Source organism: Arabidopsis lyrata, assembly GCF_000004255.2.
Source record: "Arabidopsis lyrata subsp. lyrata unplaced genomic scaffold ARALYscaffold_4, whole genome shotgun sequence".
Classification (NCBI taxonomy): Eukaryota; Viridiplantae; Streptophyta; class Magnoliopsida; order Brassicales; family Brassicaceae; genus Arabidopsis; species Arabidopsis lyrata.
The window spans coordinates 3,521,551-3,548,226 of record NW_003302552.1 but is presented as its reverse complement, the minus strand read 5'-3'; the positions used below and the strand labels follow the sequence as shown (position 1 = coordinate 3,548,226).

The window sequence follows — 26,676 nt, the reverse complement described above, 5'->3', positions numbered from 1 at the left end:
TTAGCGACTATATTGTTCTTATTGAGCATTTTAATTGGCTCGATCTAGTAACAATTCCTCGTAGGGCCAACTATATAAGCTATATCTTAACGCGAGAAACCCTAATTCATCATTTTTCTCGAACCCTAATTCGATCCCCAATCCTCTCAACCTCTCAAACCCTAATTCGATCCCTAGTTCTCTTATTCTCAATCTCGATTCTCTAATCTCTCTCAATCTCCCTCGATTCTCTAATCGATTCCTCTTAATCCGCAAACCCTAATCTCCACTCTCTCAATCTCGAACCCTAATCCGCAAATCCTAATCCCCAATCTCTCTCCCAATCTTCATCAAGCTTTATCTCAATCGATGGCTCCTCGTGTTCGTGGTGGAAAAGGCAGGGAAGAGGAAGAGGAAGGGGGCCGAAGTCTCCGGCAAAGTGACCCACTGTCTCAAGTCGACCGACTTCTTCATAGCTGTCAAATCGAAGACCTAGAAGCCTTCCCAAGCGGTATGACTTCACGCCGGCGAACCCTCAAGCTCCAATTCCAGAGTTTGAGAAAAATTCGATTGGCCAGCCTTCACGGTTCCTAGTCACAGAGATTATCCACCTCCTCAGCAGCTTTTTCAGTCGGGCGAAGCATCCGGATCTCCTCACGCATCTGGATCTCCTCGAGGCTTTGGATTGACTCCATTTCGAGCATCTGGATCGACTCAAGACAGGGGCTCTATCTCCTCTATTAATCGGTTAGCCTCTGGATCCAAAAAAGTGGCGGCGTCGAATCAATCTCCAGCGCCAGTTCAGTCTCCAGTCATGAATCAACAACGACCACCTCTTCAGGTACCAAGAGCCTCTGTGTCGTATCACAGTTCTCAAGCTCAAAACTCACACGATGAAGAAGATGAAGCTGAAGCTGAATCTGAGGAAGATGGTTTAAGGGATTCAACTGTCCCGGAAGATGTACTCGCTAGTTTAAATGAGATGTTTACCATGCCAGGCCTTGAGAATTATACCACTGTCATCTCTTCCACATTGGAGCCTGAAACCACTTGGTATGTTTCACACTCTCTCTCAGTCTCATCTTAGATTATGTATAGGTCTGTTTTTGTATAGATTAGTCCTTAACTGTTGCTACAAGCATCTAGGTTTGGTATCTTGTAAATGGGTCTGTTCGGGTCTGTATATATAGATTATGTTTAGGTCTGCTTGTGTATAGAATTCGAGTTAAAGTTAGTATATAGATTAGGCCTTCTTGGTATCTAGATGAATTCATAGCTAACTGTTTTATGTGATTGTAGGTTTGGTAAGGACAATGGTAAGCTGACCCGGAAGATCACAAAGTGTTTTTCAAACAAGTTTGATGGACCATATTACAGTTGGAGTTGTGTGCCAACTGCAAGAAGAGAAAGATATTCCTCGAATTCGCGGTAAACTTCTATCTCCTCTTCTACTACTGTATTTATACTTCTGTTTTGGTTTTTTGATCACTAAAATCTGCTTCACTCTCCTCTTGTTTTGTAGAAACAACACACTTGGCGTCCCTCACTGACAGGTGTGGTTGAAGCCAAATTCTATAATATTATTCAACTTTGTATGAAACACATGGTTAGTAAGGCAGCGACAAAAAGAGAGAAGCCGTATTGGATTGAGAAAAAACTGTGGAAAGAGATGTGTGACTATTGGGACACTGAAGAAGCCATAGCAAAGAGTTCAACCACATCAACAGCTAGAATGTCTGACCGTAATGGTCTTGGTCCTCACAAGCATGTATCTAGTCCGAAGTCCTTCTTACAAGTAGAGCAAGAGATGGTAAGTTACATCTCTGTTTTAAATTTGTTCTGTTTAGTTACATTTTGACAGATTTACAACATTTCAGGAAGTTGAATTGGGAAGACCGCCTACTATTGGTGAAATATTCATCAGGACTCATACCAAGAAGGATGGGACATTTGTGGATAGGAAGGCGCAGGAAATCTATGAGGCATATCTCAAGAACAAGACAACTAAGTTGGCTGCCCTTCATGAGAATGATGAATAGTCTGATGGTACTTCGCGTCGCTCTGAGCTATCTTAAGAGGAGGATGATGAGATCTTCCTACAGGTAATTATGTGGTTATTTATGGTTGCTTTTTTCTCAGATTATCGCTTTGATCAAATGTTAAGGACTAATACTCTTTCGTTTGTTATGTAGTCTACTGTCACAAATGATAGAGGAGAATACTTTGGAGTTGGAAGCTTAAGGGTTACATCAACGGAAGCGTAAGTACCCAGGAAGCACTTCTTCTTTCACACCCCCTGCAATCACAGCTTGATGATGCTAACCGCAAGATAGATGAACAAGCAGCTCTACAAGCAGAACGTGAAGCAGAGGCTGTGCGGGTCGCAGCTTAGCAAGCAGCTGAGATAAAGCACTTGATGATGGTGAAGAAGTACTTGAGCGAAACAGACCCAAATTTTCTGGCCTTCCTCAAATCTCAATATACTCCTGCAGATGCTCAATCAAAGGTCCCTGCTACTACTCCTGCTACTGATGTCCCTTAGCTTTCTCTCCTCTCAACTTAAAAACATGAACTTGTTATTTTGTTTGGTTTATTAGTGGTGTTGGTACAAGTACTTGAACAAGTCTTATTTTTTGGTTTTGTTTGGATTGAACAAGTATTATTTGTATGTTTATTATGTTTTTTTGTTTTAATTCCAAGGTTCTAAGGTTCTTATTTGTATGTTCGGTTTTGATTATATATTCATAATTTGATTCCAAAATAGCAGGCTAAAGCCTCTAATCAGTCGCACAGTAGTAGCAATTCAGTCACCAAAACATTCACAAAACTGTCTCCTTGTATTGGTAAAACAGTCGCTAGCTCAGTCATAAAATAGTCGCCAAAACAATCGCCATTTAGTGGCCTATTTGTAGCAAAACAGCCGCTAAAATAGCGACTATGTGTCGACCGCCTAGCGACGACAAACAGTGGTCGCATATTGGTCGCTAAATAGAGACTGTTCTGCTACCACTAATTTTATCGACGCCGGTTCAGCGACTACGACCCAACAAAAGTCTTGACGGTTTAAGAGTTTTGAAGCCTACAGAATAGGCCTAGAAGACTTCACTATTTACAATTTTAGTCCCTGCATGTTTTCAGACATTATAAATAGTTTTTAGGGTTTTTATTATTCATCATCAAGCAATCTTGCAATCTTGCTTTCTACTTTGTGAGCTTGAACCCTTTGAAAGATAACTGGAGATAGCTACTTTCAGAGATTTCAAACCCTTGTAGAGAGAAGATCTTTTCTAAACTCTATTCTACTTTTGATTTCTTTATGCAAATTTATTCAAACATGCTTTTTGTTTCTATGATCATGTTTGAGTAGTTTTCCTGTTAGGTTTAGGGATTCTCATTAGGGATTTAGATGAATTAGTAGATCGATAACCTGTTAAGATTAATCTATAGAGTTCTTTACTTTTGATTGTTCTTCATGCTAGTTCTAGAGTAGCTAACTAGAACTTGATCTTAGGATAATAGGTTAGACACGAGAGTACGCATGTTACTAGAACTATCTTAGGTGTACAAAAATTACTAGATACAGAGAGTTGGTGTAGGAATCTCTATGAACATATCAAACCGGATTTTAATGCTAGTCTAATTTTAGGAGTTTACATACGAGAGTTGGAACTTTCTGCTATTAGGTTTAGTTAGTCAATTCAGGCGATAGTTGGTTGGCTATAGCTTAGTGATTTGAGTTCTAGAACAGTTCGATAATTATCCTAATTAATTGCTAGATCTACTATGTGTTTATTTCCTGAGAAATTCCCTAAACCTGAAACTTTAATCTATTTGAATTCACACCCGATTTAATTGTTTTTCTGTCTTTTAATTTTCTCATATTTTATTAGCTTAATTTCGAGACTGTTAGCTTTGAACAAAAGAGCTTTGTGGAATTCGACCCTTAAATGCTACAATGATCTCTTATTTGAAAGAGTAAACTTAAGGTCTTATTTGATCTATATCGTACATGACAACTAGTCTATTATTTTTGAAGTCAGATTTTAAAAATAAATACTTATTTGGCTACATAGGTAGTATGATATAATTTATAACTAATACTCCCTCCGTTTCATAATATAAGTCGTTTTAGCTTTAAGCACGCATATTAAGAATATCTACTTTTAAAAAGTTCAGCCAATCACAACAGAGACTGCATAATATAAATAATTATAAAATATTAAAATAATATATAATTTGCATAGGAATTTGAAAACGACTTATATTGTGAAACAAAATTTTTTTTCCAAAACGACTTATATTATGAAACGGAGGGAGTAGTTTAATTATTGAGAGTTTGGTTATTCACAATTTGTTACTTGATTTATCATTTGATCTTCCATATAATTTCCTAGTATTATCTACAATTGGTTACTTGATTTTACCATTTTTCTTCAAAATTCAATTTTAATAGATTTATGTATACCAAATATGATTATGATAAGATATTATGTCATTTGACATACTATGCCAACAATAGTAACACATATGTGTGTGTATATAATATATGAAACACAAAATCCAATAACAAAGCAAAAAATCTAAATATCTACCCCAAAAAAATGAAAAACTTTTCAGTCTTTCTATTCGTTTTTAGTCTTTGCATGCTTGACCATGTATCTGGCTCTGGAATATGGATCGCGAACGAACTCAAATTCAAGAAAATTCTCTGGATTAGATGTTATTCCAAAGATGACAAATTTGGTCCACAAGAAATACCAATCGGACAACATGTTGAAATTTCTTTTCGTATTAATTTCTGGGCTACAACGCGTTTTATGTGTACATTGAGACAAGGGCCTAACTATAAACATTATCAGGAATTTACAGCATTCAAGCTTTCCGGTTTTATGGATCATGGAAGCCTATGGGACTGGAGAGCAAGAGAAGATGGAATCTATTTAAATAAAGGTGACCAACATATTAGTAATCCGGTTAATTTGCAAAAAGTGTATGATTGGAAGACAGATTAAAAATGTTTACCAATTTATCTAAGAATAAAAAAAGTTATCTTATCAATTGAAAACAAGAAAATTTATACATAGATATAAAAATATCTTCTCAAGTTATAATATGAGTAAAAGTAAAAATTAATAAATATATATATATATATATATATATATATATCTATCTTATTATAAAAAACTTGGTTTTTTTTTTTTTTTTTGTTGAAATGTTAAATTTATTAATCAACAAAAAGAAAAATATGTACAAAGAGTTTCGGATGACTGGGTTTGATTTGGAACATGTTTAGGGAACCATATCAAACCTTACATAGTATTTAAAAACAAAAATCAGATGCTAAGAACACAATTCACGTGATGGAGCCGGTGAGTGAGGACCATCGGCCGGAGAGCGATGCGTTCTTGTGCTGCGGCCCGTAGGTAAGGCTTTGGATGCGGAGCGCAATGTCTGAGGCGATCATCTTCGTCAGGTTGCGGTAGTGCTGGTGGCTAGAATTGTGGATTCGACCATTGCGTTCCCTCCACACAAAATAAATTGTTGCTTGGAAAACCATACGGACAAGGATGACATCAATGGATGGAGATTTTTTAGCTAGTATCGCACGAATTGTGTCTTGCCAATCCGGTGTTGTATGACGCCGCAGGAGAGGAGTGCATAGACTAGACCAGATTGCATAAACATAAGGACAAGCGAAGAAAATATGATCCCTCGTCTCATCTCGCTCACCACATAGCGGACATGATTGGATTTGACCCCAACGCCGCATCCGTTGGCCTGTTGATAGTCTATCCTTGACAGCAAGCCACGTAATGAAAAAGTACCTTGGAACACCTTGAGGAAACCAAACCAATGTAGACCAGGAGACCTTAGAGGAGATGTCCCTAATAAGATTCCAAGTACACTTTGATGAGAAGGAAGAGTGGTACTCCCCTGTTTTGTTCATCCATTTAACAATGTCGTTACCCGCAAGAGGCGTAGGGGGAGTGATAGGGCTGAGGAGACCAATAACTGTATTGTAGAGTTGTCCCCGGGCGCGTCTTAAAGTCCATCGATTATTAAAACAAGCCTCCGAGACAGTGGCATGACGGGAAAGGCCAAAATGTTGTGGTCCGACGTCACCCGCTATGTCAATGAGGCGACCTGCACCAGTCCAATTGTCCCACCAAAACATAGTGGAGTTCCCATTCTTTACCTCCACACACATGAGAGATGCTGCTAGTGGTCTTAGCTTAAGTAGTTTTCTCCATATCCACGATCCTAGGGTCCCTTCACGTATACTCCAAAAGGATGCATTAGGGAAGAGATAACGTCTAGACCATGCTACCCACAATGAGCCCGAGGCCGTGAACAGTCTCCAAATGAGGCTGAGAGCAAAAACCCTTGAAGAGTCACGTAGCCGCCTTATACCCAGCCCGCCTTCATCCTTCGGTTTACACACGTCATCCCATGCTACTTTCGTCTTTGAATGATCAGTAGGAGAACCGGACCATAAGAATGCGTTACACATGCTTCCAATGACATCGAAACAGCCCTTGGGTAGTCGGAATATGGAGCACCAGAAGTTGATTATACTCGTAATGACTGATTGAATAAGTTGTAGCCTTCCCGCAAAAGACAACCGCTTGCTTGACCAAAGCAGAAAACGTGACCTGATTCTATCCACGAGAGGCTCATAGTCTTGACGGGTCATCGTCTTAGTTGTTAAAGGAAGACCAAGATAGCGAATGGGTAATGATTCCTTAGGGATACCCAAACGTTCCGCTTCTTCCTGAATACCGTATGTGTTACGACCGGCAGTGAAAATTGACGACTTTGATGCATTCATGAACAGTCCCGATATCTTGCCAAAGCCTTCAAGAACATTCATAATACCTTGCAAAGAAGAGGCTGAACCATCAGTAAAAACAAGAATATCATCAGCGAAACTTAGATGGGTGAGACCCATATCCTTACACCGAGGATGGTATCCAAAACGTGATTGTTGCGCTGCTCGATTTAAAAGGAGCGAGAGGACATTGTTCACGATTACATAGAGATACGGAGAGAGAGAACAGCCTTGGCGAAGCCCTCGGGCACTTGGAAAAAAACCCGCAAGCTCACCATTCACAGCCATTGAGAAAGACGCTGTGGAGAGGCAAACACTAACCCAACGCACAAACTGATCCGGTAAGCCCCATGTTCTTAAGATTGCCGAAATAAAGGACCATTCAACCGTATCAAAAGCTTTGGAGATGTCTAGCTTGATGACACTACGAGGAGTAATTGTGACTTTATGATAATCTTTAACAAGTTCCGATGCAAGCAGGACGTTCTCCAGTAATAGCCTATCCTTGATAAACGCTGTTTGATTTGGCTCAATGAGGGATGGTAGTAGCTCTTTTAAGCGATTTGCAAGTATTTTGGAGACCACTTTGTATAACATGTTGCAACAAGCTATAGGCCGGTAGTCTTTTATTGATTCAGGCTCTGTGGTCTTTGGGATCAACGAGAGAATGGTTGCATTTACTCCGCGCGGCATGAAACCATAGATAAAAAATGACTGCACCGCTTTTATGAAGTCTGAACCAATAATTGACCAGGCAGATTTATAGAACTCCACCGGATAACCGTCGGGTCCTGGAGCTTTACTAGAAGGCATTGAAAACAGGACTGATTTTATTTCCTCTGCTTTTATTTCACGGACCAGAGAAGCAGCAGTGGTTTCACTACAACGAAAACTCAGTAAATCAGCCAAGAAATCATCATGAACCTCTTCAAAGTTGTCTGGTCTAGTTTGGAGAAACTGCTGAAAATGCGAGGCTGCTTCACTCTTGATCTCAGAGATCTCAGTGATGATGTCCCCTGTTTGCGCTTTGAGTCGTCTGATTGCGTTCTTGGAAGCATGTGTTTGTGTCATACGGTGGAAAAACGCAGTGTTATGATCACCATACTTCAACCTATTAAGCCGAGACTTCTGACGATAGAATCGTTCTTCAACACTAGAAAGATGATTCCAAATTTGAGTTGCCTCAGATACATCCGCAAAAGCTTCAGCGCTAGGAGAGGTTAGTGCTCGGTTTTGGCAGGCACACAATGCATCAAAAGCCTCTCTTGTCCTTCTAGGGAGGTCACCATATTTTTCACGATTTAAAGCTCGAAGAGGGCCTTTCAACATCTTTAATTTCCGGTGAAAAATGAATAAGGCTGATCGGGAGTGATAGATTGGGTCTAGGGAATCCCACTCTTGTTGGACTGTACTACCAAACTGCGGCAAGTCTCCAAGGTATGTGAAATACTTGAATGGTCGTCTAACTGATTGTGTGTTGTCGGAGAGATTGACACTGCAGCGACAATGATCTGAGACACCACACGTTTCAAAACTGGCATAAGATGAGGAAAACACTTGCCCCCACATACCATTCACTAGTGCACGATCCAGTTTCTTTCCAATGGGATTATCTTCTTGATTGTTCCACCAAGTGAAGCGCGGTCCTACATAAGATAGATCCTCCAGCTCGCAGTCCGATATAAGTGTTTGAAAACCACGGTTAGCAGGGACATGGGTCAAAACTGTACCACGGGAATGCTCCGATGAAGCCAAAGTTTCATTAAAATCACCCATTACGATCCATGGAACACGACCTTGGACAAATAGATGATCACACTGCCGAATATCCTCCCATAGTAACATTCTATCGGCTTGAAAATTTGATGCATATATACAAGAAACCACAAACTGCTCTCCACTCTCTGAGGTAACCCAGCAAGTGATGATTTGTGAACTTTTGTAAAGAATATGGACTGTTATATCATCCCGCCAACAGACCCATATCCTTCCCAGCCTATGATAGTCATAATTGGTTTCCGCTCGCCAGCCTGGTAGCGCAAACTCAAAAATACTCTCAAAATTGTCCTTCTTAACTCTTGTTTCAAGAAGACATCCAAAGAACGGCTTCTTTGACATACACCATTGTCGAACTACATTATGTTTGCGCATATTGTTGAAACCCCTTGTATTCCACGCAAAGATAGACGACATAATCATTAGTGCTTCCCGAGGGAAGCTTTCTTTGTTTGGTTTGTGTTGGCACTAGTTTTCTGATCTGTCCGAGCAGCTATAGTCTTAGGCCTTGATTTTGATCGCCCACGGTGTAATTTTGCCTTGCGGGTAGATACAACCAAAGGCTCATGAGAGTCAATGTCTTTCAGCTCCTCTGTTTTCCTCTCTTCCTCCTCCTCCTGCTCAACAGGCTCACATTCACCCTCCTCCAGGGTCTCTGCAAGAATCTGAAATCGAGAAGGTGAGGTAGCTGCGTCCACTCCCTGCGTTGCTGACACTGGAGATGAACCAGCTCCTACTTTTCTCGGTGAAACGCGACCACCATTCTTTACCAAAGACCATGTTGACTCCTCTTCAACCCCATTAGCAGTAACCGGGGATTGTTGAGAAGTCTGGTGAACTGCTGAAGTAGATTCCACAGCAGGTTTACTCGACTTTTTCAACACCATCACTACAGCTGGAGACTCCACAACTGCGCCTTTTTTCATTTTCACACAATTCTTCACCTCATGCCCCCATTCCTGACACTCAGAGCAGCGAGATGGCAGCCAGGGGTAGGAGATTTCAATGGTTGTGCCTGATGATTTAAGATTGAGCCTATCAGGAAGCGCCTTCTCCAGGTTTACTACAACCAATAGCCTTGCCACATCAAGACGAACACAGCGGGCAGTATTAGGATGGAGTCTCTGCATTAAACCTATTTGATCACCGAGAAACTTCAGACCCTTCTCATTGAACAAATAGTCAGGAACACATTTTAGGTCCACCCATATTGGGATGGCAGAGAGATCCGGTTTAGTGTTTGCAGTAGAAGGATTCCACTCACGAACCACTAAGGGGATGTCTGCAATATGCCAGAAATGTCTACGCAGTACTCTCTGGCGCACTTGGTCATCATCGATTCGAAAGAGGACTGTTTTGGAGCTTAGGAACTGAGCATCAATCATGGAGGACTTCTCCGGAGAAGCCCAAATACGATTAACTGTAGCATGGACTTTCCCAATATGGGGTGCATCGCCAATGAAATGACCCATAATGAACTTGGACCACAAGGGCTGCGCGTCAATGAGCAGTTCCGACGGAATTTCAATCTCAATAGATCCATCTATGACTCATATGATCGTGACAAATGTCAAATTTATCGTTTAGAGATTTTACAATGTGAAACACAAATATTTTGTTCTTAACAGTTTGTAAAATGTAAAAAGATATTTATAAGGAAATTATATGTAATTTTTAACCCTTTTGAAAATATCATCAATAAAAACAATTACATTTATATCTTTAATTCGTATAATATTATACATATATATATATATATATATATATATATACATATATATGGATATATTTGATATGATGCACATATTAGTTTTGATATATATAAATATTTTAGATCTTATCAAGAGTGCGTAGAATTAAAATATGATTTATTATGATAAAATAGATAGTTAAATTGTATTTTTTAAAACAATATATAAGATAAAAAAAGGAAAAAAGATTCCTAGCTATACGAAGTATGCTACAATACATGGCCACACATCCGAAGTTTAAAAATGTATCCCTAACTACACAAACTATATGTATTGCATGCCCACATGTACGAACTATATGCAGTCATGTCGCCAACATCACGAACATTTTTTTCCGGTACACTTTTCGCCGGAATCCGGCATTGACCAGTTTGACCGGCGTTGACCAACATAAATATTCAAAAAAAAAAAAAAATTTAGTTTTAAAACTTTTTTGTAAAATTATTTAAAAATTTATTTACAATATTATATAAAATTTTATAATTAAAACTTTATTTATAATATTATGTTATTAGGATTTATTTAAATTTTTGTAAAAATTTTTTGTAAATTTATTTAAAATTTTTTTAGAAAATTATGTTATTGAATCATTTATAATATTATATAATTAAAAAAATATATACAATATTCAATATAAAATATAAAAAATATATGTTAACAGAATGTACGTTACCGCTCAAAATTCAAATTCTTATAAACCCTTATAATTCATTTAAATTTTTTGTAAATACTTTTAAAACCATTTAAAACCCTTATAAATACTAGATTTTGTACCCGCGCGTTGCGCGGGATTTTGGTTTCAAATTTCTTTTTTTAATATAAAATATAATCATTAAAATTTAAAAGATAAATATTTGAGCATAAATATAATAAACGATATACAACATATATTTTGTCGACGATAATGTTTCCTTGACAAATAAATGGTTTGATATATATCATGTGGTAACAAAGATCATTTAAAAAATTTGCGAGATGAATAAACGACATCGAGGATCATCTAATGATCCTTTATCTTATCTTTAAAAAGTTTCTTTCTTAATCATAATCCATGAAGACATTTCTTTAAAACTTTTGATGTTAATTATTGATTGTTGACCTAATTGTAGATATTATTTTAGATTAAATATTGTTCGAACATAACATCATTCCAAATAAAATGCGAATATACCGAGTTTCATGAACATTATTTAGTCCAAAAATACATCTATAATACCATGTTCCTAAAACATTTTTAGCGAACTTGTCTTACCCATTAAAGCAAGTGCATTGAGCCATAAGATAATTTTTGTCTAAGTCATCAAAAGGTCTATCTTACTCACTCTCCATGATTACATGACCAAACGGTAAAGTCTAACTTTGAATCTAATTATCTGTCTAATAATGTATTTCATGTATTTTTCTAAGAACTCATTCGTTTCACACAGTGAATGAGATCTCAAAGATTTTACCTTAGTCATGTGCATTATCTTTCTAAGTTTTAGAAATTTATTTTCACACACTTTTAACTACCAATTTTTCGTCATCTTCTATGATAAACTGGTTGCCTCTCGACATCTCCTTTCTTTTACCTTTTATTAACTCACACAAAAATATATATATATATATATAGGACTGTGATTTGATTTTTAAGACATATCATAACTATTTTCTCCTTAATTCTTATCTTTCAATACTCAATCTTTTGGGTTGAAAGCATTTGATTCAATTAATGAAATATCAAACTTGTTTTTCTTTTTGATCATGTTATAAAGTTGTAGTTTCACTTAAGAATATGCTACACAAATTACATACCACTTTTTTAACGGCTTACATATCATTTTTTATATATTTGGTTGTAGAACTCATGAAAAATGTGATCATTGATTATTTATTCTTATAAAGATGGATGATAATGTTTTAAATTTTTAAGATTTTCTTATAATTTCACAAGATAAATTTTGACTCTTACAATATCTTCGTCTTAAATTATAAATTTAGTTATATTTAATAATTTTTTATTTTTAAAGTAAAATTATTAATAAATAAAAATATGCACTATATTGTTCTTAAAAACTAATGTTTTCTTTTCAATTTTATTTTTTTGTTTAAAATTTGGGGGACTCACAAAAATGCCCATTTTTCAATATCCCTTTTCAAAAATACCTCCTCTCTAATAGCTTCTCTGAAATTGACCATTTTACCCTTAATGAGGAACCAAATTGACCAATTGAGGAACCAAATTGACCAAGACAAAATTGGGGAACGACGAACCAAAAATCTCGGCGGCTGAGCGGCTCTCGTCACCTTCACAGCCGACGAACAAAAGGTGATGAGATCTTAGATCCGTCGATATCTTCATCTTAGATCCGTCGAGTTCAATCGAGTTCAATCGACGAGGATCAATCGAGTCTGTAATCAAAAATTTGTGACTCATCCCAATCTGCATCAATTAGGTTCGAATCGCTTCTGAAATCTGAACCGTTTAGATCCAAAAGTTCATCGAATTCGTCTTCAAATCTGAATTGATTAATTAAGAGCTTCGATTATGTGTTTATCTATTTCTCGAATTTGTCTTGCTTGAAAATTATAATTCGTGTTACCTTTAAAAACTTTCTAAAACCATTGTAAAAATTTCTTCTTCATCTTCTCACTGTATTTATGTTCTTCAGACACTATTAGTGAAATAATTTTGATTTACCATGTTTTTTGTGAAGATTGTAAACCTTTAAAAAATATTGTAAAACCATGAAGAACTTTAAAAATACCTTGTGAACTATCATAAAGATACATATGTTTAACATTATAATACATTGTCTTTTTTATCAGGTCGTAATGATTGAGTTGAATTGCATATCTGGTGTTTGGAAATTGAAAAATAACAATTGTTGGGATTTTAAATTTGATGTTGAAAGAGGAGGGTCTCTTACTTTTATCAATGAGGATACGTGTTTCACTGATTTGTGTGTTGTTGTTATAGAAGATTTTGGAATTGATGTCGGTATTAATATATTAAAACTCAGTTATTCATTACCCTCTACAAAAGACATGCCTCCTATGTATATTAGAAATGATAGGCAAGTGCAAGCATTTATGAAAAAGCTTGCGGAATTCAGAGGCGGTATTCAGCTATGTGTAACTGTTGAGAAGGTATTTTACCAACATTCAATTTTGTAAACTGGTTTAACAAATTTGTAAACAGTTTTAATAATCTTTACAGGGGAAAAGAAGCACTAATCCAATGATGGGGACAAGCAACATCTCAATTAGTAGTGAGAGCAATACAGATCCTTATTCTACATATCAAGTCATGAATGAGGTAAAACAGTAAAGAAACCTTGTAAATTAGTAAACAAATCATTAAAATAGCTTGTAAATAAGTTAACAAAGATTCAAAATAACTTGTAAATTTGCAAAAATTATATTACAGGTACAAATGTATTCTGCAAACTCTGCTCCTATAACTTTTGTTACAGCTCCTGCATGTCATGTCATGAATGAGGTATTTTCAATTCCCTTACAAATTCTTTGAAAATCAGTAAAAAATCTTTTTAAAATACCTTGTAAAACCCTTTTAAAAACCCTTTTTAGTACACCTTTTAAAATAACTTGTAAATCCTTTTAAAATACCTTGTAAAACAATTCAAATTTTAAAACTTAAAGATTTTTTTTTGCTTTTGCAGATGAGATTTGACTCAACCATCCCGGAGAGGGTTAGAACTGAAACGGAATCCTTCTCTAATATATCTGAAGGTTCAGCTCCTGTAGGTGGTTCTACTATTTCTGCATCTTCAAATACTTTGTATTGTGGAAAGTTGTTCAAGGACAAAAAGGAAATGGGAAGGCAGATGCAATTATTTGCAATGCAGAATAACTTCGAGTTCCGGACTAAGAAATCAGACTCAACATGGTATACTCTTCGTTGCATTGATGAAAAATGTAGTTGGAGGTTACGTGCAACTAGGGTTAAGGCATCAGATAGTTTTATTATTAAAAAGTATGTTAGTGAGCACTGTTGTGATTCTTTGCTAAGGAAGGTTAATCATCGCCAAGCAACTTCTAGGACATTAGGAGAAATGGTAAGTAATCATTTTCGTGGAGAGAAGCTTGCGCTTAAACCTAAACAACTGATAGAAAAATTCAGACACGACAATGGGATTGGAGTTTCTTATTCAAAAGCGTGGAGAGCTAAAGATCATGCAATCGATGTTGCTAGGGGTACACCTGATGATGGTTATGAGTTCTTGCCAATGTGGATGTACATGGTAAATGAGAAGAATCCTGGTTCTGCAACCTTCATTGAGGTTGATCCTGACAATAAATTTAAGTACGCATTTCTTGCTTTTGGTCCGTCAATTAGAGGGTTTAAGTTGATGAGAAAAGTGATTTGTATTGACGGTGCTCATTTGAAATCAAATTTTAAAGGGACTTTGCTTGGTGCCTCAACACAAGATGGTGACTTTCATTTGTATCCTATTGCATTTGGCGTAGTTGATTCAGAAAATGATGCTTCGTGGGACTGGTTTATGAAGTGTTTGAAGAAATTATCCCGGATGAACCTGATTTAGTTTTTGTGTCAGATCGTGCATCATCAATTGCCAATGCTCTTATTGTTAATTATCCACTTGCTCATCATGGGATCTGCATTTTTCATTTGGAGAAAAACCTTGAGACTGGGTTTAAGTCATCCTCTACGCTTATTCCAGTTATGAAAGATGCAGCTTATGCTTACACAAGGTTTGATTTTGAACAATTGTTCCATGAACTGTCTCTTGCTGACAACAAGATGGCACAGTATCTGTGGGATTTGGATGTCAAAAAATGGTCATGTGCTTGTGCACCTTCCAATCGATACAACATTATGACATCAAACTTAGCTGAGTCTTTGAATTCTCTGTTAAAAGAAAGCCGTGAGTATCCAATTGTCTGTTTGTTTGATACAATTAGGTCTACTCTTACCAGATGGTTCAATGAACGACATGAGAAGGGTACTCGTAATAGGCACTCAGTTACTGTGAATGTGATGAAGCAAGTAAAGACACTGTATGATTCTACTGCACGCTGGCTTGAAGTGTCACAAGTGAATCAACACGTGTTTGAAGTGAAAGGAGGTACGTTGGTTCATGTTGTGAATTTGGAAACAAGAGACTGCACGTGCTGTATATCACGAAAATCCCATGTGCTCCTGCAATAGCGGATGCGAAACATATTAATCTTAACGAATATGATTCATGTTGATAGCTTATACTTCAACAAAAGATATGTCATATTCTAACTTTACAAGTATGTTACTATATAAAACAAGTTATAAAACTGTATTTTAAAATTTTTTATAACCATTAAAAAACCTTATAAATCAATTTCTTATCAAAACCATTAAAAAACCTTGTAAAATATTTTAAAAACATTGTGAAACGCTTATTATGTCTTGTAAAAACTTGTTCAACCTCTAAAAACCTTGTAAGACCTAAAAAAAACCTTCTGATTGTCTTGCAAACCTTTAAAAACTCTTACAATTTTTTAAAATTACATCTTTGTTTGACAGGTGGACGCTAGCATATTCAGAGAGTATATATCCCGTTGGTGATAGGACACAATGGGAGGTTCCAGCCGATGTTGCTGCTTTTGTTTGTCGACTACCATCTTCTCGTGTTCCTAGTGGCAGGCCTAAGAAAAAGAGAATACCCAGTGGATGGGAGTATGGAAAATCTGCAACAAATTACAAATGTCGTCGGTGTGGTCAAAATGGACACAACAAAAGTAGTTGTGTGGCTCCAATATAGTTAATTTTAATTTTATTACATAACATATTAAGTATTTTGTGACTTTTTAAAAAAATATTATTGAAAAACTTTCATAACTTGTTATAAAACCTTTTTTACGTTTATTCTTGGAGAAAGGTGTTACTAGAAAAAGTTGTTACACTTGTAAGATCTATATAAAATCTTTTTAAAACCCTTGTAAAACCCTTTAAAACACTTTAAAAAATCTTGTAAAACCTTATAAAACTCTTGTAAAAACCTTTTAACCTACAAAAAGCCTTGTAAAACACTTTAAAAACACTTTTTAACCTCTTTTAAAACCATCATAAAACCCTTGAAAAAACGTATTAACCTATAAAAACCCTTGTAAAACCCTTATAAAACCCTTTAAAAAACTTTAAAAACCATTGTAAAAACCTTAAAACCTCCTTATAGAAATAACATCATAAATCTTTTAAAGCCTTGTAAAACCCTTATAAAACACTTGTATTAACCTATAAAAACTCTTGTAAAAACCTTTTAACCTACAAAAACCCTTGTAAAACCCTTTAAAACACTTTAAAACCTCTTGTAAAACCCTTATAAAAATCTTGTAAAAACGTATTAACCTATAAAAACCCTTGTAAAACCCTTTATAACACTTTGAAACAAGCTGGATATAAATTGCAGTAGTTAACAATATTCTTCATCTAATAAACTTTTCCATAAACACATTCGTTATCACTGTTTTACAAAATAACATACTGGTTTAAAAGATAACTACAATAAGAAAGGAACTTATGTTAACTACATTCTTTCACACTTTCTTTTTCTTGATGTAGGTATCCCATTCTTGCTGCAAAATAAGTTAATAAAAAAACAATAAGAAACGATTCAACATAAAAAAATTGTTTTCGCATTTATTTTGAAAAACTGTTTTAAACTAACCTTTATTACGCTGAAAAGTCTTGTTGCCAGATACTTCTGTTCGGCGCTAGCTCCATGTTGTTTGTTTGGATGTAAAGCAAGCAGTGCTTTACGTTTTGCTAAACCTATCTCATTGTCATTGTTTACCAAATTGAAGAGATGAACAGTCTCCCATGAACTATTGGACCAAATAATCTGTAATGTATAATAAATTTCGTTACTTTTTGTAGTTATGAGAAAAATAACAAATTATTATAAGATTAATTGGTGAAGTGATGACATCATAAAAATGAAGTTCTTGTTTTTAGCCCAGAGTATGACCCTATCATCAATTTCCTTCTGTTCTATCTCACTTAGTTTTCGATCTTGGACAGTAAATGACACCATGAAAATATTAGATGTTCCATTTTATTATAAAAAAAAAACATCATTTTTAACAAAACAAAATAAGAGAATGGTGTACCTGAATGTTCCTTCTTTAGCCGAGCTTCTTCTTCCTATAGAAATAAATTAGCAAAACACAGAAGACCATGAAAACGTCTTATTATAATCATTTAAATACGTACTAAAACCTTGTAAAAAACGTTGTAAAATAATTTTGTAAATTATTATGATTTAACTAATGCATACCTTATCATTCACTTTCGATTGTTGTGAATGACTCTCTTGTGACGGCTCCTCTGAGTGTCCCATCTTGTTATGTTGTGCCTCCTCTGTTTGAGCAACCTATAAATAAGTTGTAGAAACATTTGTCATCCTATAAATAAGTTGTAAAATCCTTTAAAAAATGTTGTAAACATTACAAAAAACTTTTTTATAAATCTTATTCATTAATGCATACCTTATCATTCACATTCGATCGTTGTGAATCACTTTCTTGAGTTCTCTGTGGAGCCCCATCCATGTTTCTCATCTCTTCATGTTGTTTCTCCTTTTTTTGAGAAACCTATAAATAGTTTAAAATAGGTTGTAAATTTTTTATAGAAACTTTTAAATAAGTTGTAAAATCCTTTAAAAACGTTGTAAATCTTCTAAAGCATACCTTATCATTGACATTCGAGCATTGTGGATCGCTTTCTTCAGTAGCATGTGGAACCTCATCCGTGGCTCCCTCTTCTTGAGCAACCTATAAATTTAAAAGACATTTTAAATCACTACAGATATTCTTTATAAAAACCAATCAGATTCATTTAGTTACATACCTTTTCATCATTCACATTCTCGTGTGAATCTTCATCAGGTGGACTGCATGATTGTTCTCTGGTATCTGTTTGTTTGTTTTCTTGATTGTTGATTGGTATTTCAACCTCTTCTTCATCATCAGAGACAATTATAAACTCTTCTTCAGTCTTTTTGTTCTGTTGTAACACCAAAAATATATTTAAACATAATCAAATTTGACCATCCTATAGATCAAAGATATATTTAAAAAGATATCGTTTTTGTTTCCACTTACAACTCCACTTGACGAAGCTGGGAATTCCTTTTCTTCATCATCCCTGGCATCAGGTGCTTTGATCCCTAAATGTTTCTCCACCACCAACATTCTCTTGTTCAATTCTAAACATGACTTGTAGATCAATTCTAGTGTTTCACTATCAGACATTGATTTCGTTGGTTTTGTCTGATTTACAGTCTCAGACTTTGGTTGCCTTTGTCTAGGCTGATTCACAGGCTTTTGCGTTTTCCATTCTGCAACCTCAATCCATCCTTGAATCCATTGTTGCCTGGTCATCCTATAACCTTGGACTACAAGGTCAAAGACTTCAAACCAGTCCTTGTCTTCTGGATTTGGAGGGAGAACCAAATGAGAATATTGTTCAGGATCGCCAATGATATGTTTAATATCAAACTGCATAAAAAAGAATATGAATTTAAGTTAGAAATGTGATCCACAATTATTTCATAAAGCATTTACTATCTATTTTAAAGGTTTTACAATCTGTATTAAAGCTTGTAAAAACTTTTAAAATGTCTTGTAAAACCTTTAAAAATGTCTTGTAAAAATCTTGCCATTTTTTTAAAACCCTTGTAAACTTCTTAAAATTCTTGTATAACAAAGTAAAACAATTGTAAACCTTATTAGTTTTAAAAAAGTAGTAGAGAAAAAATGTCATACCGTTGCAACCTGTGTAACGTTTGCTATTTCTTTCTTAGTTGGGCATTTTGTTGTCATCCATTGCGAAATCAGTGGACGATTGTCGTTGGGTTCTAGGAACCAACTGCAAACCCAGGAAGCCCACATTGGTTTCTAAATGGGTTCTAGGAACCAACTGCAAACCCAGGAAGCCCACATTGGTTTCTAAACAATTGAGTCGGAGTTATCTTCTTCAAGCAATCCACCAAAGACCCGTAAACAATGCGAGCCCACAGATACTTGCAGAACTCTGTGAAACTACTAGCTCTTACCAGATGTTCTTTCTCTATCTTGTTTACAGGGTTTGAAGCAATTAAGATGCCCTCCACTAGAATCAGAGCACCTAACCTAACCCTCTCATCAGCATCCATCGCATTGCCTTTTGTAGACAAGGTATTAAGGAGATCTTTCAAACTTAAACCATCCTTCATCCATGTATCTTCTTTCTTTCTCTTTTTTCGTCTTGACTGGCTTTGTGATGCATCATCACCAAAAGGCAGCCCTGTAGTAATAACAAACTCCCTCAGAGAAAATCTGAGGGGTTGTTCTCAGAAGACAAACCACAACTCCTCATTGTTAACCATTATTCTTCTCTGAAGAAAGTGATGGACCAGCTGTGATGAGAAATAGATCCCTTCACGTTCCGTAAAATCTATGATTGGTCCCAAGAAAGAATTTTGAATCCGATTGAACTCAGTGGGACTAAGTGAATACTTGACAACATTCAATACAAGTTTCTCTGAAGAATACTTTGATATTCTTTTCAAATTATCCACCTCATTCCCTGGGTCAATCAGTCTTTTTGGGAGAAACAGCCTCTTTGTAGGTTGACTCATTTTTCACCCTGTTGCAGGAAAGATAGAAAAACAATTAAAACATCTCCATCAAAAAGCATTCTCAAAAAAATCAAACCATTTACAACCCCTTTGTAAGCTTTTAAACTGCTTGTAAAACAGCTTTAAGAAGCTTTAAAAACGCATGTAAAATTAAATCATGTAAACGAACAACTCTAGAAATGCAAATAGAGTAGTACATTGCAAACATCATTATCTACTTGGAAGCTTTGTGAAAAGTGAAAAAACGCATGTAAAATTAAATCATGTAAACGAACAACTCTAGAAATGCAAATAGAGTAGTACATTGCAAACATCATTATCTACTTGGAAGCTTTGTGAAAAGTGAAAAGTCTCATCAATACTCAAACACATTCTCAAAGAATCAAACGATTTAGATCCCTTTTGAAAACCATTTAAATTGCTTGTAAAATCGATTGTAAAAGATTTTAAAACAAAGGTAAAATTAATTGAATGTCTAGAGTCCTCAAACACTTGTAGTAACGAATTTTTAAAGTAATTTAACCGTAAAAATCGACTGATGTAACGGAACCCAGAACCCTAGGCAGATGAAATCGAAGAAGCCGAAAAGTCGAGATTGAACCTTATGAAAACGGAGAAGACGAGATTGAACCTTAATTATGAAAACGGAGAAGCCGAGATGGAACCGAAACTGTAGAATCTAAAGCCGTGAAGCTAAGCGAAAACCCTTAATTTCTTCTTCTTGTACTCAACGGAGAAGGAGACTGAGAGAATCGGTTTTTTTTCTCCCCTTCTATTTTTTTTCTCTATCAAATGGGTTTTAAAGTGTTTTAAAGGTTTTTTCTTTTTTATTTCGGCCCAACTATTTACAACTATCTTATTCTTAGTTCGATTAAAAACAGGTTGTAAAACCATTTTAAAACACGTTATAGACTTTTAAAACACACTGTAAATCTTTGAAAAATATATTATAAAACTAAAATTACCTTGCAAAATTTTGAAAAATCTTTTAAAAACTTGAAAATACTTTGTAAAACACTTGTAAATTTAAAGAATCATGAAAATTTTGATAAAAATATAAGATGGTTTTATTTTCATAAGCTTATAAACATTGTAAAACCTTAAAAGTTCTTTCTATATATAATCATATACATTGTAAAAACATTAAAATGGTATAGATGAAGACTTAACATTGTAAAATGTTTAGATAGCTTGTAAAACTTAACATCAAAAGATAAAATGGTATAAATGAAGACTGGATGTTATAGATGCAGGTACATAGAAAAAAAAAACTTAAATTCACAACTAGAGAGTTATACAAAATAAAATTCATGGGAAAATCACTACAGATATTCTCAGCAAAAATTAAAAATTTGTAAAACAGCAACGTTTTCTTCAAAAAGAACAGATCATTTTTTCCGCAACGTTTTCTTCAAAAAGAACAGATCATTTTTTCCCCAGCAATCTTTTCTTCCCAGCTCTTACAATTAGCCCCTGGTCAAAGTAATAAATCAAGAAATATAAGCTTAGTTGTAGGTTTCTAATTTACATGTTAAAACCTGAGAGAAGTCTTACCTAGAAATCTGTTATTTCTATAAAGATGTCAACCGCAAGTTTCTTTCTCATGTCTCTAATTTTTCCTTCTGAAAGTTTCTCATTTGCATTAATATGCATAGCATAGCATTCCATCATCTTCATCATGTACATCCCAGTATCTTCAATCTTTTCAGGTTTTAATGAATACAATCTACAATCTCACTTATCACAAAATTTACCTGTGATATATTGTCCATTACAGATATTTTGAATGCTGAAACATCCATATCTGTTTTGTTGAGGAGCTTGCGCAAAATGTACGGCATCACAACAGAATATGCAACCACATGCATCCTTTTAACATTTTCTGAAACAAATGATGTCGCGTAATCGAGAATGATCAAAGACCTTCTCTCGATATTGATCACTACTGGAACCCAACATTTTCCTTTCAAGCACATAGGAGCATATATGTAATTTGTCTTGCTTCCAATCTCCAGCTTACTTATCTCTTTTGCGACTACAAACTCAGCATACTCATCGTCAATCGCATTTAAGAAAGATGATCCAACAAAAACAACAGTTTTGTTAAGGTACATTTCTGGATGATTTTCCCTTCTAGTTTTGATCAAGTGTAAAGCTGCATCAACATGCTAAGAAAAACACACACAAAAAGGAAAACAAATTACTCATGTTTGCTAGTCTATATGAACTTTAAAATTTACAATGGTTTTTTAAAGTTTTACAAGATTAGAATACTTGAAAGAAAATCATACATACCAATCCTGATATTGGTTTCCCCTGCGTTTCTAGTGTTGTGAACCATTTGGAATCTACTTTGATTCCCCCAACTGTTAGAACCCTACAACAAATATATATATATATATATATATATATATATATATATATATATAAAATTATAAGAACATCCAATGAGTCAATGTAAACATCCAATTAGGCAATGTAAAATCTTTAAAATACGTTGTAAAATCATTTTAAAATACATTGTAAAAGTCAGAGATGGTGTAAAACCTTTAAAATACGTTATGAATATTATTTTGAGTTTTACAAACTTAAAACTCACTTGTTTTTTGTCGACTTCTTCCATTCACATAAACTTTCAAACCTTTTTGTGTCAACTTTTGCAAAGGGGTGAAGTGTTGGGTGCTTCTTCTTCTCTGCCGTGTAAGGTGGCTGAAAATAAATGGAAGGCACTTGACTTCGCTGGCTTCTTCTTGATGGACCATCAGCTTTTGATTTATTATCTACATCTTGTTGACTAGTTTTTAGTGGAACATCATTATCAGCTTTATCCCCTAATTCTTGATCACATGTTCTTGTTCCAAGATCAGCAGCAACTTTGTCAGTATTTTTGCATTTTTTTCTCTGAGGCTGCAAACAAAAAAAACAAAATAACACTTATAAAAACAACTTGTAAAAATTTCAAACAATGCCACGAATACTCAGTTTAAAACAATGCATTCCTTGTGAAGTAATAAAAGACATTACAATTTGTAAAACTTGTAATGTCTTTGCTTATATATGTACAAAAGAAATGCAACAATGCATTCCTTGTGAAATTAGTTTATAAAAACGAACAGATTGTTTTACAAAATTGAATTCTTACCTATTTTCTTGTAGGAATATCATTATAAGAATTATCTCCTTGTTTACGCTTATTTGTCTGCAGGTGAAAAAATTAAAAAAAAAAAGTCCCCTGTAAGTACTTTGAATATATTTCATTATAAACATTTAAAACATATCTCTAAATTGACCTTCATTTTGTAAGAAATCTTCTTTTATAATATTGAATACTAACCTCTTTTCTTTCTCTGACATATCTCTTCTTTCTACAGTACTTCTTACTTTCAGAACTTTTCTTACATGCCTCATTGTTTGTTTCAGAAACTGAAATTCCTTCCTTCTCCTTATCCTGACTATCTTCAGAGATAATATTGAAATTTGGAGTAGAGAAATTTAGAGTAGGGGTTTTATCCTATAAAAGTGTTTATAACCATAGGATTAGTACCAAAAATGATTCTCAGATAATAATGAAATTTGGAGTAGAGAAATTTGGGGTAGGGGTTTTCAAAAAGTTGTTACACTTGTAAGATCTATATAAAATCTTGTTAAAACCCTTGTAAAACCCTTTAAAACACTTTAAAAACCCTTGTAAAATCCTTATAAAACTCTTGTAAAACATATTAACCCTTGTAAAACCGTTTAAAACACTTTAAAACCTCTTGTAAAACCATAGGATTAGTACCAAAAATGATACTCAGATATCAAGGACTTTTTAAACAAAAGTAGATCAATATACCTTTGCTGTAGGTTCAGTTGTATCATCTTCAGAACGAATCTTCTGGCTGTTTTCATCATCTCCAGCATAGCTCCCGTCCTCTGTGTTTGGCTCACGAATGGAATCTTCAAATGTACTAGGACCACATTCATCATCTTCTTTGTTATCACCATCGACATCAATTTCACCATCTCTACTTGGACCACATTCATCACCTTCTCTGCTATCACCATCAACACCAATATCACCATCTATATTGGGACCAGCTTTGTCAGACTGCTACAGAATCAAAACAATCATATTCAGTAAACAAAAAACAATATGTAACAAAAAAGTTTGAATACCTTTGTAAGAACTTTTTAAAAAACCTTGTAAATTATTTAAGATGACTTATAAAAACTTTTTAAAAACATTCTGAATACTTGTAAAAAGCTATCCGAATTTTGATTGAAAAGGATTTAATAAAATTATTCACATACCTCTTCTGTTCTGGCACATGTTTCTTCTTGTATATCAGACTGCAAAAAAAAAGATACAGATATCTTAATATATACTATATACACATGTAACTGACAAAAAAAAATCCCATTTAATTACCTCTTTTTTTTTGCATCTCTCAGTCTCATCTTTTTCAAGACGGCTTTTAAGAACATACTCTATTACTGCAATCCTCCTGTTGAAGTCTTGAAGTAAATTTAGGATCTTGTCGAGTTTCTTGCTGTCATACAAGTTGTTATTCATTGTTTGTTCCCCTATTTCTTGTAATACAGTGAAAATATCAATAAATCCAGCACTCCAATCAGTTGCTTTGAGTCTGTATCCATTTTGAACAAGACGAACAATTTCTTCGAAGTCTATGTCGTCTTCATGCGAACTAGCAACTAAATAGCTATATTCGTACGGGTTTCCAATCACTGTATTAACCTTGACCTGGCAAAAGAAAAGAACTTGTAAAACCTTTAAAAACTCTTGTAAAAATATGATATATGTTGAAAATCAATCTTAAAACTAAGGCAATTAAAAGAGGGGATTCCACACTTACTGAGTTCATTTTTTTGACGACATCGACAACATGAGAAAATCTTGGTGTTTGAGTTGTTTCCCATTTCAAACACAAAGGATACTCAGATCTCGATGTAACACATTCTGTTGCAAACGATGAGCCCAAAGATGGAACTGCGCTGAAGGCCCATAGTAGTATCGCCATTGCAAATCCCTTTACTTCATATGTGCCTCTTGCCCAAGTATTCTCATTTATCCGTTGGATGCTTGTAGCAAGAACCCTATATGCATGCTTGCCCCACGGTTGAGATGTGTAGATTGCGAATTCTGAAGCATGTACCAGTCTAGACAAAGGGATTTTCTCCAACGAACCTGGTGTAAAGAGAAAGGCTTCTGTCAAAGTTACCATACCTAGACTCAGTTTCTCTTCAGCATCCAGCGGATGCAGCTGATTTGGTTCAAACAAACGTTTTTGGAGTTGTTCCAGCGTAAAATGCTCTTTCTGAGTCCAGAAATATGGAGCTTTTGATGGAGCTTTGCCTTTTCGAAGCATTTCACTATCAATCAGGTCACACTGAACACCTGTAAGTGAATACAAATTTGATATTAGAGTTTTATAAAAACTTGTAAAACACATTGTTAAATGTTTTTAAATACATTGTAAAACTTTTAAAACACATTGTAAATTGATTAAAAACTTACAAAAGAAAACTAATTTAGATATACATGTGGTAAGCAAGAATTCTCTCTCTGAGAATCGCATTGGCTGGGAGTCAAATGTGAACCAGAGATTCGTCTCCTTTAAAAGCAACCTTCGCTGCATCAAGAAGTGGAAAATCTTCCCCGAAAAATTAACTCCACTTCTTTTTGCTAGTTCAATAATAGGACCAAGGAAAGAGGCTTTAATTAGATTAAACTGTTCCTCCCCTAGTGCGAGCTCAACTTTTTTGACCAAATGTGTTTCGAAATGTTGAATAACAACAGCTCCAATGTTTGGTTCAAACCCGGGATTATATATACGGGGCGGTAGGTTAAACACATCCAATGAGTCATTGTTAGACATCTGCGTAAAAATCCAGAAAAGGAATAAAGTCAAGAATGTAAAACATTTAAAACGGTTGTAAAATACAGCAAAGGAATAATTCAGCATTTAAGACCTTTTTAAAACGATTGTAAATTACAGCAAATGAATAATTCAGCATTAAGAACGAACCTTTAAAAAATGTTGTAAAATCCACAGTTAACGGTTATAAAATCAAGAAATGGAATAAATCAGAGAGGATATACCCTAAATCAAGCATTAAGAAGCATTTACAAGTTAAGAACGAACCTTTAAAAATGTTGTAAAATCTATAGTTCAAAATCAAGCAGTCAAATCAAGCGTTATCAGTCAATAATGAGATCAAAAAAGCTTCAAAAAGACAAAACTTTCACAGAAACACAGAATCTAACCACAGAATCTAACTTCCAAAAGACAAACCTTTCAAAAAAGCTTCTAAAACATAGTGAGGAATCTAACCTGGAATTGATGTGGGACAGATCGAAATAAAACACAGACGGAGACGGAGACGCTGAGAAATCAAAATCGAACAAAAAGATGTTAACGCCGATCGAAATCGAACAGATCAAATCAAAAACGAACAACGAGATTTTACCACCGATAGAAAGCGAAATCGAAAGGAGATGCCGATTTGATATCGGAATCGAGATATCGGAATCGAGATCGAAAAATCGTCGCCGATCGAAATGAGAGAAAGAGAGAGAATGGTTGAGAGAACCGTGCAGATCTTAGGTTATGAAAGCAAGGGTACTTTGGTCATATTTGAATTAATTAAGGGGTATTTTTAAAAATGGCAAGCAAAAAGGGGCAATGTTAAAAAAAGGGTGTGTGAAACAGGGCATTAT

At 35.0% G+C, this 26,676-nt stretch overlaps 4 protein-coding genes across 4 annotated transcripts; 2 read left to right on the top strand and 2 right to left on the bottom strand.

Annotated features, from left to right (window-relative positions):
- Window positions 1-540: 540 nt before the first annotated feature.
- Window positions 541-2,696, top strand: LOC110228872. The gene is made up of 5 exons (XM_021027101.1): window positions 541-1,032; window positions 1,279-1,407; window positions 1,502-1,789; window positions 1,857-2,081; window positions 2,172-2,696. The coding sequence occupies exons 1-3, from the start codon at window positions 794-796 to the stop codon at window positions 1,527-1,529; spliced, it is 396 nt and encodes a 131-aa protein (XP_020882760.1). The 5' UTR covers window positions 541-793; the 3' UTR covers window positions 1,530-1,789; window positions 1,857-2,081; window positions 2,172-2,696.
- A 1,739-nt stretch (window positions 2,697-4,435) lies between these two features.
- On the top strand, window positions 4,436-4,991 carry LOC9314875 (S-protein homolog 16). The gene is made up of 2 exons (XM_021027875.1): window positions 4,436-4,751; window positions 4,839-4,991. The coding sequence occupies exons 1-2, from the start codon at window positions 4,581-4,583 to the stop codon at window positions 4,989-4,991; spliced, it is 324 nt and encodes a 107-aa protein (XP_020883534.1). The 5' UTR covers window positions 4,436-4,580.
- Window positions 4,992-9,006: 4,015 nt separating this feature from the next.
- On the bottom strand, window positions 9,007-10,056 carry LOC110229061. Its single transcript, XM_021027873.1, has one exon. The coding sequence runs from the start codon at window positions 10,054-10,056 to the stop codon at window positions 9,007-9,009; it is 1,050 nt and encodes a 349-aa protein (XP_020883532.1).
- Window positions 10,057-22,528: 12,472 nt separating this feature from the next.
- Window positions 22,529-25,834, bottom strand: LOC110229060. Its single transcript, XM_021027872.1, has 8 exons — window positions 25,474-25,834; window positions 24,812-25,353; window positions 24,367-24,699; window positions 24,249-24,287; window positions 23,791-24,048; window positions 23,290-23,466; window positions 23,098-23,154; window positions 22,529-22,862 (listed from the first exon to the last, which is right to left on the bottom strand). The coding sequence occupies exons 1-7, from the start codon at window positions 25,832-25,834 to the stop codon at window positions 23,098-23,100; spliced, it is 1,767 nt and encodes a 588-aa protein (XP_020883531.1). The 3' UTR covers window positions 22,529-22,862.
- Between the last annotated feature and the right edge of the window lie 842 nt (window positions 25,835-26,676).

Coding starts and splice junctions, on each gene's coding strand:
- LOC110228872 (XM_021027101.1), top strand. CDS start 794: ATGAATCAACAACGACCACCTCTTCAGGTACCAAGAGCCTCTGTGTCG. Junction 1,033..1,278: donor TTGGAGCCTGAAACCACTTG/GTATGTTTCACA, acceptor ATGTGATTGTAG/GTTTGGTAAGGACAATGGTA. Junction 1,408..1,501: donor AGATATTCCTCGAATTCGCG/GTAAACTTCTAT, acceptor CTTGTTTTGTAG/AAACAACACACTTGGCGTCC.
- LOC9314875 (XM_021027875.1), top strand. CDS start 4,581: ATGAAAAACTTTTCAGTCTTTCTATTCGTTTTTAGTCTTTGCATGCTT. Junction 4,752..4,838: donor AAATACCAATCGGACAACAT/GTTGAAATTTCT, acceptor AAACATTATCAG/GAATTTACAGCATTCAAGCT.
- LOC110229061 (XM_021027873.1), bottom strand. CDS start 10,056: ATGGGTCATTTCATTGGCGATGCACCCCATATTGGGAAAGTCCATGCT.
- LOC110229060 (XM_021027872.1), bottom strand. CDS start 25,834: ATGTCTAACAATGACTCATTGGATGTGTTTAACCTACCGCCCCGTATA. Junction 25,354..25,473: donor ATCTAAATTAGTTTTCTTTT/GTAAGTTTTTAA, acceptor ATTCACTTACAG/GTGTTCAGTGTGACCTGATT. Junction 24,288..24,366: donor AGAGATGCAAAAAAAAAGAG/GTAATTAAATGG, acceptor TTTTTTTTGCAG/TCTGATATACAAGAAGAAAC.